We start from the raw sequence: 11,973 nt of genomic DNA on the forward strand, positions 1-11,973 counted from the left end.
AAACACAATAACGCATACGTTGTGGTTCTCTCGTAAATGTGTGTCAGAGATCTATGCAGAACTGAAGATATTTTGTGATATTTTGTGCACACACAAAGCATTCCTATCATTTCGTAAAATTGGGATTAAACCACCAGAGTCAAATGGATTACTTTCACGATGGCTTTATGAACTTTTTAGAGCTTGAACATTTTGGTTACTGGACTGTAAATGGAGGGTAAATCATCCAGGTTTCATTAAAAATGTATTTATTTGTGTTCCAGTGTTTGAACGAAAGTCTCACGGGTTTGGAACGACACGAGGATGAGTAACTAATAACAGAATTTTCATTTTCGGGTGAACTATCCCTTTAAATGTAGACTACATTTTGCACTCGTTTTGTGTGGGGAAGCAAACTTTTGCACCCTTTTGCAAACATAAAGCCCTTTCCGCCACTCCGACAGCAGGGGGCAGCAGCGCCATTTTGTCACCCGGTCTATCCCATAATGCGTTCAGGGCACCACGTGACCAGCGTGCACTAACGCGTCACCACGTAAACACGCACGTTTGGTTCGTGGTTGCGTTACTTCATTATAAATTATACGCTGTCTAATAATTCAGCGAATAGACGCCTAATAAACACTTAATAAAGCGTTATGAAGGTGAAAGTGCTTTGTCGGAACCCGGACGATTATGTTCGAGAAACTTCAAAAGATATACAGCGCGGTGAGTGTACTGCTTATGCTAAGCTAATGTTACACGAGGGCTGAACCCTCATAGAGGGTGCACTAAATAAATAATAATTTAGTGACTGAAGGTCAGGGTGGGAGCACTAACTCTTCTTCATGTCAAGCTGCATCACAGCATCCTGTCGTTGATTATTTCCCTATAACAGCACATGCTGAAGTGTATTAGTTCTCTTATACAGTCCCTGTTCTTATTTACATAAGAACAGCAGCTATAAACACTAACCAACCAATTTCTTTGTATATTTTGAAAAAAAAAATAGATAGATGAAGGAAAAATACACCATGTCATGTTACTGAGACACGGCAAAACGCAAACCCCAACCTTGTATTAAACACTGACATTGGAGACTCCTTCCATTAATATTAAATAAACGTCTCATTGCAGAATACATCCTTTCAGCGTGATAACTTTATTAGGATCGGTTGAATTTGAATCTGTCATTTTCGTTTGTTTCTATAGTTCCCAGGAATTACGATCCTACTCTTCATCCGTTTGAGGTCCCGAGGGAATACACCAGAGCCCTGAATGCCACTAAGCTCGATCGGCTGTTCGCGAAGCCCTTCGTGGCGTCACTGGACGGCCACAGAGACGGCGTCAACTGCATCGCCAGGCACACCAAGAGTCTCTCCACTGTGCTGTCCGGAGCTTGTGATGGACAGGTATACCACCAGTTGACGTTATTATACAGACTTCAGGGACTACTCCATCCGGAATGACTTGCACACTAATCTTTATAACCAACATCCGAGCTTTAACGGTGTCCTAGTTGTAGCGAAATTTAAAACACTTGATCTGTTAAGTTTCAACTTGGATCGTGAGTGATGATTAACGTTTTCTCGTATTGCTCATGCTTTGTGTTTTTTTATGATAGGTAAAGCTTTGGAACCTGAGCAAGCGGGAATGTCTGCGAACGATCCAAGCGCATGAAGGCTTCGTCAGGGGAATATGCTCACGCTTTTGTGGAACTTCGTTTTTCACGGTACTTCAGCACGCTTTCCTGGCACTGTGTCTGTGCGTTTATCAATCTGCAGATCTTTCTGATCTCTGAAATTCATTTGTATATATCTACTTTTTTGACATAACATGTCGTATCCATCGCAAGAAGTCTTATTCCGTATTTCCTGTGGCAGGTAGGAGACGATAAGACCATTAAGCAATGGAACATGGAGGCCCCTGGTTATGGGGTGCAGGAGGAACCACTGACTACTATACTTGGGAAGGTATATGATTTCATTCTTTAAATTGGAAGTAATCTATTCGTCATACTTTATTTGGCCATGTTGAATCAGTTTTTGGGACATCTGTTGCCACTTTATTATTGTTCTCTTTATTAATGCAATTATTCCAATTAGCCAATCATGTGCTAGCAGCACAGTGCATCAAGTCCTACAAGATTCAGGTAAAAAGCTTCAGCTAGTGTTTATATCAAACATCAAAATCGGCGGGGTGTAGGATTCTCTCATTGACCTTGACCGTGGCATGGTTGTTGGTGCCAGACGGGCTGGTTTGAGTATTTCAGAAACTGCTTTTCTCCTGGGGATTTATAAATGTCACAGTCTCTAGAGTTTACACAGAATTGTGCAAAAAACAAAAGGCGGGGGAAAAAACCCATCCAGTGAGCATGTCCTCACTGTAATCTCAGATTCCTGTTCTGTTATTGTAACCTTCAATATGTTGTTTGTCCAGAGATGCTTTTCTGCTCACCACGGTCGTAAAGAGTGGTTATTTGAATGGTCTACAGTGGCTATGTGACAACAAAGACAACCATTCAGTGACCACTTGATTAGACTATTTTGATTTTCTCATCAGATTTGCTCCTGTGTCCTAAACCATTTTGCATATGCATGCCGAGGAACCCGACAACAAAATGCGCTTTGTATTTCATAGGCCGATTGTTTGATTTTATTTGTCGTGTTTATTATATGAATTGGTAGCAGGCCTGATAGAGACTCATTAAATCATTTCTTTCACTGTGCATTGACTCCTGCGGTAACTGTGCTGGGTTTATTTATGTTACGTGCAGGCTGTGTACACAGGCATTGACCATCACCAGAGTGAAGGCACTTTCGCAACATGTGGCCAGACGGTGGACATCTGGGACGAGCAGAGGAGCAGCCCCATTCGTTCTTTCAGCTGGGGTGTGGACAGCTTCAGCTGCGTTCGATATAACCCCGTGGAGGTGAGACATGAATGAATGAATGAATGAATGAATGAATGAATGAATGAATACAATGTGAACGTAAACTATATGACCAAAAGTTCATGGACACCTGACCATTACACCTATTTGTGGTTCTTGCTGAAACCGTTGCCACAAAGTTGGATGCATAAAGTTTCCCTTAACTGGAACTAAGAGGCCCAAACCTGTTCCAGCATGACAAAGCCCCTGTGCACAAAGCCAGCTCCATGAAGACATGGTTTGCCAAAGTCGGACTGGAAGATCTTGAGTGGCCTGAACCTCAACCTCGCTGAACACCTTTGGGATGAACTTGAATGCCGGCTGCATCCCCAGGCCTCCTCACCTTCCTCAACATCAGTGCCTGACCTCACTAATGTTCTTGTGGCTGAATAATCACAAATCCCCACAGCCAAACTCTAGTGGAACGCTTTCTTAGAAGAGTGGAGGTTATTATACCAGCAAAAAGGGGGACTAAATCTAGAATGAGGTGTTCAAAATGCACATATGGGTGTGATGGTCCGGTGTACGTACCTTTCGGCCATGTAGTCCATACTTCCATCTCAATTGAAACATTTTTCTTTACGATGCTGTGAAGATATTTAAAATGTTACCATTGCGAATGCGTTTGCAGACTGAACTCCTTGCCAGTTGCGCCTCGGACAGAAGTATTGTACTGTATGATACGAGAGAGTCGGCTCCACTTAAAAAGGTATCGACACGCTCTTCGCATTCATGCCTGTTGCTTTTTTGTTTTTTTCCCTCTTGATGATGATGATGATGATGACGCTGTCCACTATTTCAGGTTGTAATGCAATTGAGAAGTAACACACTTTGCTGGAACCCCATGGAAGCATATAATTTCACATGCTCCAATGAGGACTATAAGTGAGTCACATGACGTTTAATATTTGATGTAGAGATAACGACGAAATGCCGAGCGAGCACAGAGTGTCGTATTCATGCACGGAGTAATTATTACCTCTCTTCATTCAGTCTGTACACCTATGACATGAGGCGTCTGGACACACCAGTTACAGTACACATGGACCATGTCTCCGCTGTGCTTGATGTGGACTACTCGCCCACGGGAAGAGAGTTTGTGTCAGCCAGTTTTGACAAGACGGTTCGCATCTTCCCCAAACACAGCGGCCACAGCAGGTGAGTGAGGAGAGTCGGATCGTCCGTCCTTATACAGCTGTACAGTGCGAGCGGTCTGTAATCCATACCACCGTGGATTCTCGAGTCTGATCGGTCACTTTTCTGTTACAGCACTTCAGACAGGGTTTTCAGGTTTCTGTAAAGAGATAAAAACGGATAAAAATGTGTGTAATCATTGATATGGTGAATTTTTCTCTCAAGAGATGTTTATTTAACGTTTTATGGAAGGAATCTCTGGTGTCTGAGCTGTGAAACAGATAAAGGTTAAGCTGTAATTTTCCACCAATCAGGATCATGGGTCATTGGCTTCAAATGAGATAAAGAACGGTGAATTATAAATGAAAGCGATGCAGTACTGTTGCTTTAAGAAGACATTTTTACCCCTCAGTAGTTTTATCAAAACAATGTTGCTGCTCTGATAGATGTACTGTAGATGTTTGAATAATTTTTGACTTTTGATTTAAAAAAAAAAAAAATTCTAGCAGTTCCTTTAATCAAATGATTTAATCAGCGTATGTAATGTAGTGTATGTACAGGATGCAGTCTCAAACTTTTATAGGCAATATAATGTAATATAAAGTGCATGTTGCTTTAGTTCAGTTCATCAATAGTGTTTTATCTTAACAAACGATTTTGCCGTTTTGTCCAGGGAGGTGTACCACACCAAGCGCATGCAGCACGTCATCTGTGTGAGATGGTCAGCGGACGACAAGTACATCCTGAGCGGCTCAGACGAGATGAACATCCGCATCTGGAAGGCCAATGCCTCGGAGAAACTGGGAGTGGTGAGAGCTTTTACTACCGAGAATTAAACGAGGGACGAACTCCTCTACCGTACTTTCGATGTTTGACGCCAAGCAGTTTCTGCTGCTTCAGAAAAAAGATTTCAATATCTCTTGCATTTTCTGTAAGATGGTGAGATAGAAAGTCGTTAATCTTGTGATGATTTGGCCGTCTCGTTTGACAGCGCACATGAATTCAAGTAGTTAATTCACTGCTAAAACTCTTCTACGTCGTACAACTGGATTTGATCAACGAAGTTTGCGTTTTCCTCGGCCGTGGCTCGAATGCCAGTTTGTTGAACCCTGCCAGGATCAACAGTAGATGCTGCTGCCAAGCATTTAGAATAATGTGCAATAAGAAACAGCATTACTCTCAGTAAGTGACTTTATGGCAGTGTGGCCACTGTTCAGCCTTTGCCAAGTAAGGACCTGGTTTCTCTCGTCAAAGTGCTGTAATGCGATTTTATGATACAGATAACAAAATGAACACTACAACTCCGACATCAAATTTCCTACTGCCAGACCTGCTTTAAAAAAACAGATACAGAAGCTTCAGTATAATAACTATGTAATTATAAGTTTATATCATTTTATATTGTGCATATATTCCCGTATGCATATACACACTACCGGTCAAAAGTTTTAGAATATTGATAATAAAGTCATCAAAACTCTGGAGTAACACAAATGGGACTATGAGAATTATGTTGTGATTAAAAATCCAAAATAATTTAATATTTTAGCTTCTTCAATGTAGACACCGTTTTTGCCAAGAATTTCCAGAAATGTATTCTCGGCGTTTTCTCAACTGATTTCTTGAGGAATTTCCCTGAGATGCTTTTTAAACAGTATTAAAGGAGTTCCCACAGACGCTGGACTCTTATTGGCTGCTTTTTCTGAATATTTTGCTAAAATCAGCCATTTAAAAAAAAAAAAACTTTTGTAAATAAGATGTTAGTTTTCTAATGAAAGAAATGAATATGTTGGTACAATTATATTTGTCTACAGCACAGATTTCAAACATTCAATCATACACCTTCAGATCAAAAGGTTTTTAAGATCAGGAGAAACATTTCAGTCTCCAAACTTTTGACCGGTGGTGAGTGTAATATAATATTACAAACATTTTATATTGATGAAGGAGCACTGTTGAGCGAGTCCCATATTCATCATAAAGCTCTCTCCATCCTCCTTTAGCCTCATGGACTGGTCTCGAATTTGGCTCCTCACAGCACTATATACGTTAAATAAGCTAAGATTTATTCTAACGATCTTAACTGCACTGGACAAGCAGTGCGCTCATCAGCACTTTAAATCATCCAATCACTTAAAGTAGAGTCACTCTGAGGGGAAAAACATGAAGCATCAAACTATCAGGATGGTTTTTAATTAAATGCAGAGGAGACGCTGAATCAAGCCTCGAGAGTTTTCTATGGATGACAGGGCAGTGTTGGGAAGTCAGGTGACTTGCGTGATTTAGCAAAATGTTAAACACCAGCTGTTCTTCTTTCTCCAAAACGCACACGAAAGAATTTGGATGACCACTTTAGTTGCAGGTTTACATTAATGCACTCGTTCTAACACAACAGCGTTTCTATAGTAACAGCTCACTGACAGCGACTTGTATGGTGAATGCTCCACAAAACCTGACAGTCCATTCTGAAACTATTGGGACAGCAAGGACAATTCATTCATTTGATTTTAATCCCCCCCGCTCTTTTCTCAGCTTCAAAATGGCTTGGGGTTTCTCCCATAGACAGCTCTCTGATCTTCATGTCTGCTTATCCTTTTTACCAACAAATGCAGTCTTCACAGGTGAAACTGTAGGCTGAAACCAAGAGTAAATGTTCAGAGCTATTTATTGTTTAAACAATCAATCTAACAGGACAAACCTGGGTAACAAGAAACACTTGTCAGTCGCATGTTCCAATATTTTTGCTCGCCTAGAAATTGGGTGGTCTGATACAAAATGTGCCATGTTCTATGGCGTTTAACACGTCTACATAGAAATTCCAGGAAACTAAAGCTGAAATTCTAAACTCTCTTCTCATACCCAACCATGAATCCATGGTTTCAAACCCAAATGTCTACAGTGAAAACAAATGAATTGACATTGCCGATCCAATAGTTTTGGGGGGGACAGCATGATGAAATTTTCTATGAAAAGAGACGTTTATTTAACATTTACAGAAGGAGACTTCACTCTCATGGCTTTGTAAGTTAGAGTAGCAGTTTCCATGTGCTGAATGCTAAATATTGCAGAGGTTAATGTTAGTACTCTGGTTTATACAGGCTTCACGTGCTTGTTGATAAGAACAGTGTAATTACGGTTTAACAGGCCTCTTGGTTTTGTCGAGTGAAGCAGAGCATCAGCATCTGTTAGCTTTAAATGAATTGCATTTGGTGGCGGGTAAAGAAATCATTGCTTTTAATTAGAATGAAAGCTTTCAGCTGAGGGGCACTTGGACGTGAAACGAGAGGAGGGGTTTATGGGACGCTGAAAGAAAGGAGACGGAGGTGGTGTTCTTGGTGTTGTTAGAATGAGCAACTTGTTTTTTTAGTGAATTTTTATTTTTATTTTACTTTTAAAAGCATGTCAGATGTAGTACACGTGGTTTAACGGTACATGCTTCAAATGCAAAGGACAATAATAAATGAGTTTAATGATAAATTAAATAGGTTATTGGTAGTTTCTTTCTGGCAAGTGTTTGTCTTTAGCATACCAGTTGTTTGATGTCAGAAGCATCCTTTACTGTTAGCGCCAATGCAGAACTATATTAATCGAAAAATTCCCACCCACCAATTTTTGCGTAATGGACCTAAATTAAGCAATGCTACTGTTTCTCCTTCCACAGCTCACAGCTAGAGAAAAGGCCGCCATACACTACAACCAGAAGCTGAAGGAGAAGTTCCAGCACCACCCGCAGGTGAAGCGCATCGCCCGCCATCGCCACCTGCCCAGAGACATCTTCAAACAGAAACGAGAGCTACGGGAGATGAAGGAGGCCAGACGCAGGAAGTAAGTCGCCTCCTCAACTCAGCAACTTCCTTTTTGGTGCTAGCTATACACTGATTTAACATACGAGTTTGGCTGAACGTTGTTTTGTTCCATGAATTATATTGTGTAATAGATTACGGCTCTTGACTATACACCAACCAGGCACTTTATTAGGAATGCCATACTAACACTTGGTAGGACCCCTCTCTGCTCTCAGAACAGCTTAAGTTCTTCATGGCATGGATTCCACAAGGTGTTGGAAACATTCCTTTGAAATCCTGGTCCATGTTTGCTGCATCAGATAACTGCTGCAGATTTGTCAGCTGCACATCCATGCGTTTTAGAATGAGGCCTGGGGACCAGGAAGGCCCTGTATTACACTGTACTTACTGTCATGTTCACGGAACCAGTTTGAAATGGCTTGGCGAATTATTATGTTGGAAGTAGCCATTATATGGTGTGTAAATTGTGGCTGTGAAGGGATGCATGTCGTCAGAAACATTCCCCGTACTATTATACCACCACCACAAGCCATAACTGTTACCATAAGGCATGGATTCATGCTGTTGATGCTAAATTCCGGCCCTACTGTCTGCTTGAAATCAGACCAAGTGACATTATTCCAGTCTTCAGCGGGCCAATTTTGGTGAGCTTGGGCTCGCTGTAGCCTCAGATTCTTGTTCTTAGCTGACAGGAGTGGAACCCATTATGGCTTTCTGCTGTTGTTGGCCAAGATTTGCCTTTTGTGCGTTCTGTGCATTCTTTTCCGCTTACCGTAAAAAGTGGTTATTTGAGTTACCGTAACCTTCCTGTCAGCTCGAACCAGTCTTTTGAGCTAATTGTCTTCTGAGCTCTCTTATCAACAGCAGAACTGGTGCTCACTGGTGGTTGTTTTTTTTTTTTTTTTTTGGTAATGTCTAGAGAGATAATATTTTTCCCCTCATTCTGATGTTTGATATAAACATTAACTGAAGCTTTTGACCTGCATCTGCGGAATGTTATGCATCGCTCTGCATGAATATGATTGGCTGGTTGGATAGTTGCATAAACGAACAGTTGTGCAGGAGTTCCTATTAAAGTGGCTAGTACGTGTACAGATGAGTGCAAAATTTATTATCCCCATGGTTGGCAAATTTCAAGTGTAAATCTAAAACATATGTCAAATAGTATTTGGTATTCATCCTTTCTTGGCAAAGCATCAACTTTATAACAATATACTATATTTTACTGCATTTAATGTAGTATTAACTTATTACTTCTGTCATGATATCAAATGAGTATCAGATTTTTTTTGTCCATATTTTACAGTCCTAATGGTTATTCCTACAGAAGGCTAGTATTCAAGTGGTAGTGCTTTATCCGTTTTGGCACACACCGCTTTGGCACAGGAGCACCAGCAGGCAGCAGAAAGGTCCTCGCGGATCTCCTAGCTGTGTGCCAGGCTTTATCGCTCCCTGTGAGCTTGCAGGGGAGCGGAGAAAGCCTTTGCCAACTCTCGTTTTTCTGAATGCCAAGTGCAAGCACAACTAGGGCCGAGTCCGAGAATTTGAGAGCAGTGCAATTAATTAGTAACACGTGAATCAAATCTTTTGATAACGGTCAATGTTGAGTTTCATTTATTTATTTATTTATTTTTCCTAAACGACATTTTCATAGTAAATATTTTTCGTATAACATGCATCCAGATCAGCTGTAAAAAAAAAAATATAAAATATCACCCAGGCCTGGTTTTGTGTATGTTGCTGTTCTCTTGGTCCTTCACCAGATCTTCATAGCGACCAGGATTTCTATGTTCTTGCTGTAAATGTTTGCTCAAGCTTACTCAGTGCATGCCAAAACAATAGTTAGTGTTATAGCAGCATTATACGAGCGTGTTTGACTCACCTGTGCTAAGGAGAAAACGAAATCTGTTTGAGTCATGCATCATTCTCACTGTCCGTCTCTCTTTGTCTATCTTCTCTCTCTCTCTCTCTCTCTCTCTCTCTCTCTGTCTGTCTCTCTTCAGAGAACAAAACGTACGCAAACACAGCAAGCCGGACTCCGTTCCCTTGGTGACCGAGAAGGAGAAACATGTGGTAACTGTAGTGGAATAACACGTCACTGCCTAGAGGAGCTTCAATCACACACACACACATTCATATAAAAAGACTTTTTGCTCCATGCAGCTGTGCGGTGTTGCCATTCCGAGACATTTTCAGCAATTACTGCTGGTTCAATTTGTCTACATTGTGGTGGACTGTCTCGAACAGCTGCAGCAGTCATGTTCATTAGGGGGCGTCGTGTTCTTTACCGGGATATGATTAGCGATTGTTAACTTTTGAGAACTGCTTGATGTCATTAATCTTATTCAAGAACATTTTTCGTTTTCCACTCAGCAGGATGTCAAGTAATAAAATATTGACTTTATATAATAATTTACCTTGGCATTTCTTTTTCTACATCTCAGAATTTAATTAATTAATTTATTTATTTTGGATGCCTAATAATTACCTTAGCGCTGAAACGAGCTTATCCCTTTAATAAGAGCCATTCTCAGTCCTTTCTCTGTTAATCCAATCATTTCAGTCTCCTCAGCTTTATCTCTAATCCCCAGTCTGCCTTTAATACGACCTTTATTATGACTTGTGTATTGTTCAGCATTACAACAATTATAAGATGCATGTTGTTCCGATTTAAGTAGCGCACAGTTTAAGTGACTGTTTACTAGTAGCATTTATGAACACTCGTTAAAACAATTCACTGAAGGGGATAGGACATGGGGTGTGAAAGATGCACTTTTCCTTACAGTAGATTAATATCGGACAACTTTAGCATAAATACACAAGCCTGTGTGTTATGAGCCAATAGAAATCAAGTGGGCAGGACTGTGGTCAAATTGATCGGCAAAAAATCAAGGAGCTGATAATTATTAACTAGCAGACATACCGGTCCTCTGCCTCAGTGTTTTCTTACTGTTGCTTGGTGCACAAATATACCCCCTGGCAAGAATTATGGAATCACCACACTTACAGGATGCTCACCTGGCTTTTTTTTACTTTGTAGCAAATAAACAAATCACAGATATGACACGAAACAAATAGCTAAACATTATGGCTTTGTGAAACTTACCTCAAACAGGTTAAATTAAATTATTTTAATTAATGGGGTTTTTTTCCAGATCAATTTGAGGAAAAAATTGTGGAATCACTTTGTAATTTGCATTTCTAAAACAAATACCAGCACAAGTAAAAAAAAATGCAGATTAGTCTGCAGTTAAAAGAGAGTGCTTACAGAATTTAACCTTGGACTTTTTGAAAGGAAACATGGCCCCAACAAAAGAGTTATCAATTGAAACAATGGAAAGGATTAAAAAACTCCTTCAAGAAGAAAATCCAACATGGAGTGTGGCAAAAGATGTTAGTTGTTCCTAGTCAGCTGTCTAAAATTTGGTGCAAGTGTAAACAAACTGCATTGGCCAAGGAGACGTTGTAATGAAACAAATATGAGTGCCTGAAGAAAACAATCTAGTTTCCCCACTCATTTATGATATGTGGTTGCATGTCAGGTAGAGGACCAGGGGAGACCTCAACAGTCAATGCAAAGGTGTACACTGAAATTTTGGGCACGTTTCTCATTCCATCAATAGAAAATAGGTTGGTGATGATTAAGTCACTTTTCAGGATGATAATGCATCTTGCCACAGAGCAACAAGTGTTAACGCTTTTCTTCAGGAAAGGCAAGTCAAAGACATGGCCAGCAACCTTTATGGTGGAAATGAAAAAATTGGTCCATGACAAGGCTCCATCCTGCAAAGCTGATCTGTCAACCGTTCGAAAAAGATGGAACCGGCTTGATGGAGAATATTGTTTTTCATTAGTGAAGTCCATGACTCAAAGAATTCAGGCCGTCATAAAAGCCAGAGGAGGAGCATCAAAGTATTGTGATTTTTTTTTTTTTTTTGACGATTCCATAATTTTTTCCTCTACTTGATCTGGAGAAAAATATGCCATTACTTAAAATAATTTAATTTAGTTTGTTAGAGGTAGGTTTCACGAAGCCTAAAAAATATAGTTTTGTGTCATATGTGTGATTTGTTTATTTATTTAAAAAAAAAAAAAAAAAACTGAGTGAGAATCCTCTAAGACTCT

General features: G+C 40.2%; 1 protein-coding gene and 1 long non-coding RNA gene across 2 annotated transcripts; one reads left to right on the plus strand and one right to left on the minus strand.

Annotated features, from left to right (window-relative positions):
- Positions 1 to 495: 495 nt before the first annotated feature.
- dcaf13 (ddb1 and cul4 associated factor 13) lies at positions 496 to 10,260 on the plus strand. Its single transcript, XM_017453877.3, has 11 exons — positions 496 to 705; positions 1,189 to 1,388; positions 1,601 to 1,708; positions 1,860 to 1,949; positions 2,753 to 2,908; positions 3,540 to 3,617; positions 3,711 to 3,793; positions 3,902 to 4,066; positions 4,716 to 4,851; positions 7,704 to 7,867; positions 9,852 to 10,260. Exons 1-11 carry the CDS (start codon positions 636 to 638, stop codon positions 9,937 to 9,939), a joined length of 1,338 nt encoding a protein of 445 aa, XP_017309366.1. The 5' UTR covers positions 496 to 635; the 3' UTR covers positions 9,940 to 10,260.
- On the minus strand, positions 3,936 to 9,841 carry LOC124626225 (uncharacterized). The gene is made up of 2 exons (XR_006980924.2): positions 9,731 to 9,841; positions 3,936 to 4,202 (listed from the first exon to the last, which is right to left on the minus strand). It is a non-coding gene; the product is annotated as an uncharacterized LOC124626225 (long non-coding RNA).
- Positions 10,261 to 11,973: the final 1,713 nt, after the last annotated feature.

The sequence above is a fragment of the Ictalurus punctatus genome, chromosome 23 (assembly GCF_001660625.3).
Source record: "Ictalurus punctatus breed USDA103 chromosome 23, Coco_2.0, whole genome shotgun sequence".
In the NCBI taxonomy this organism is placed as follows: Eukaryota; Metazoa; Chordata; class Actinopteri; order Siluriformes; family Ictaluridae; genus Ictalurus; species Ictalurus punctatus.

Bases quoted from the DNA above. Each gene is read 5' to 3' on its own strand.
- dcaf13 (XM_017453877.3), top strand. From the start codon at position 636: ATGAAGGTGAAAGTGCTTTGTCGGAACCCGGACGATTATGTTCGAGAA. The intron at 706-1,188 runs GTGAGTGTACTG...TTGTTTCTATAG, and splicing joins TTCAAAAGATATACAGCGCG to TTCCCAGGAATTACGATCCT. The intron at 1,709-1,859 runs GTACTTCAGCAC...TTCCTGTGGCAG, and splicing joins GTGGAACTTCGTTTTTCACG to GTAGGAGACGATAAGACCAT.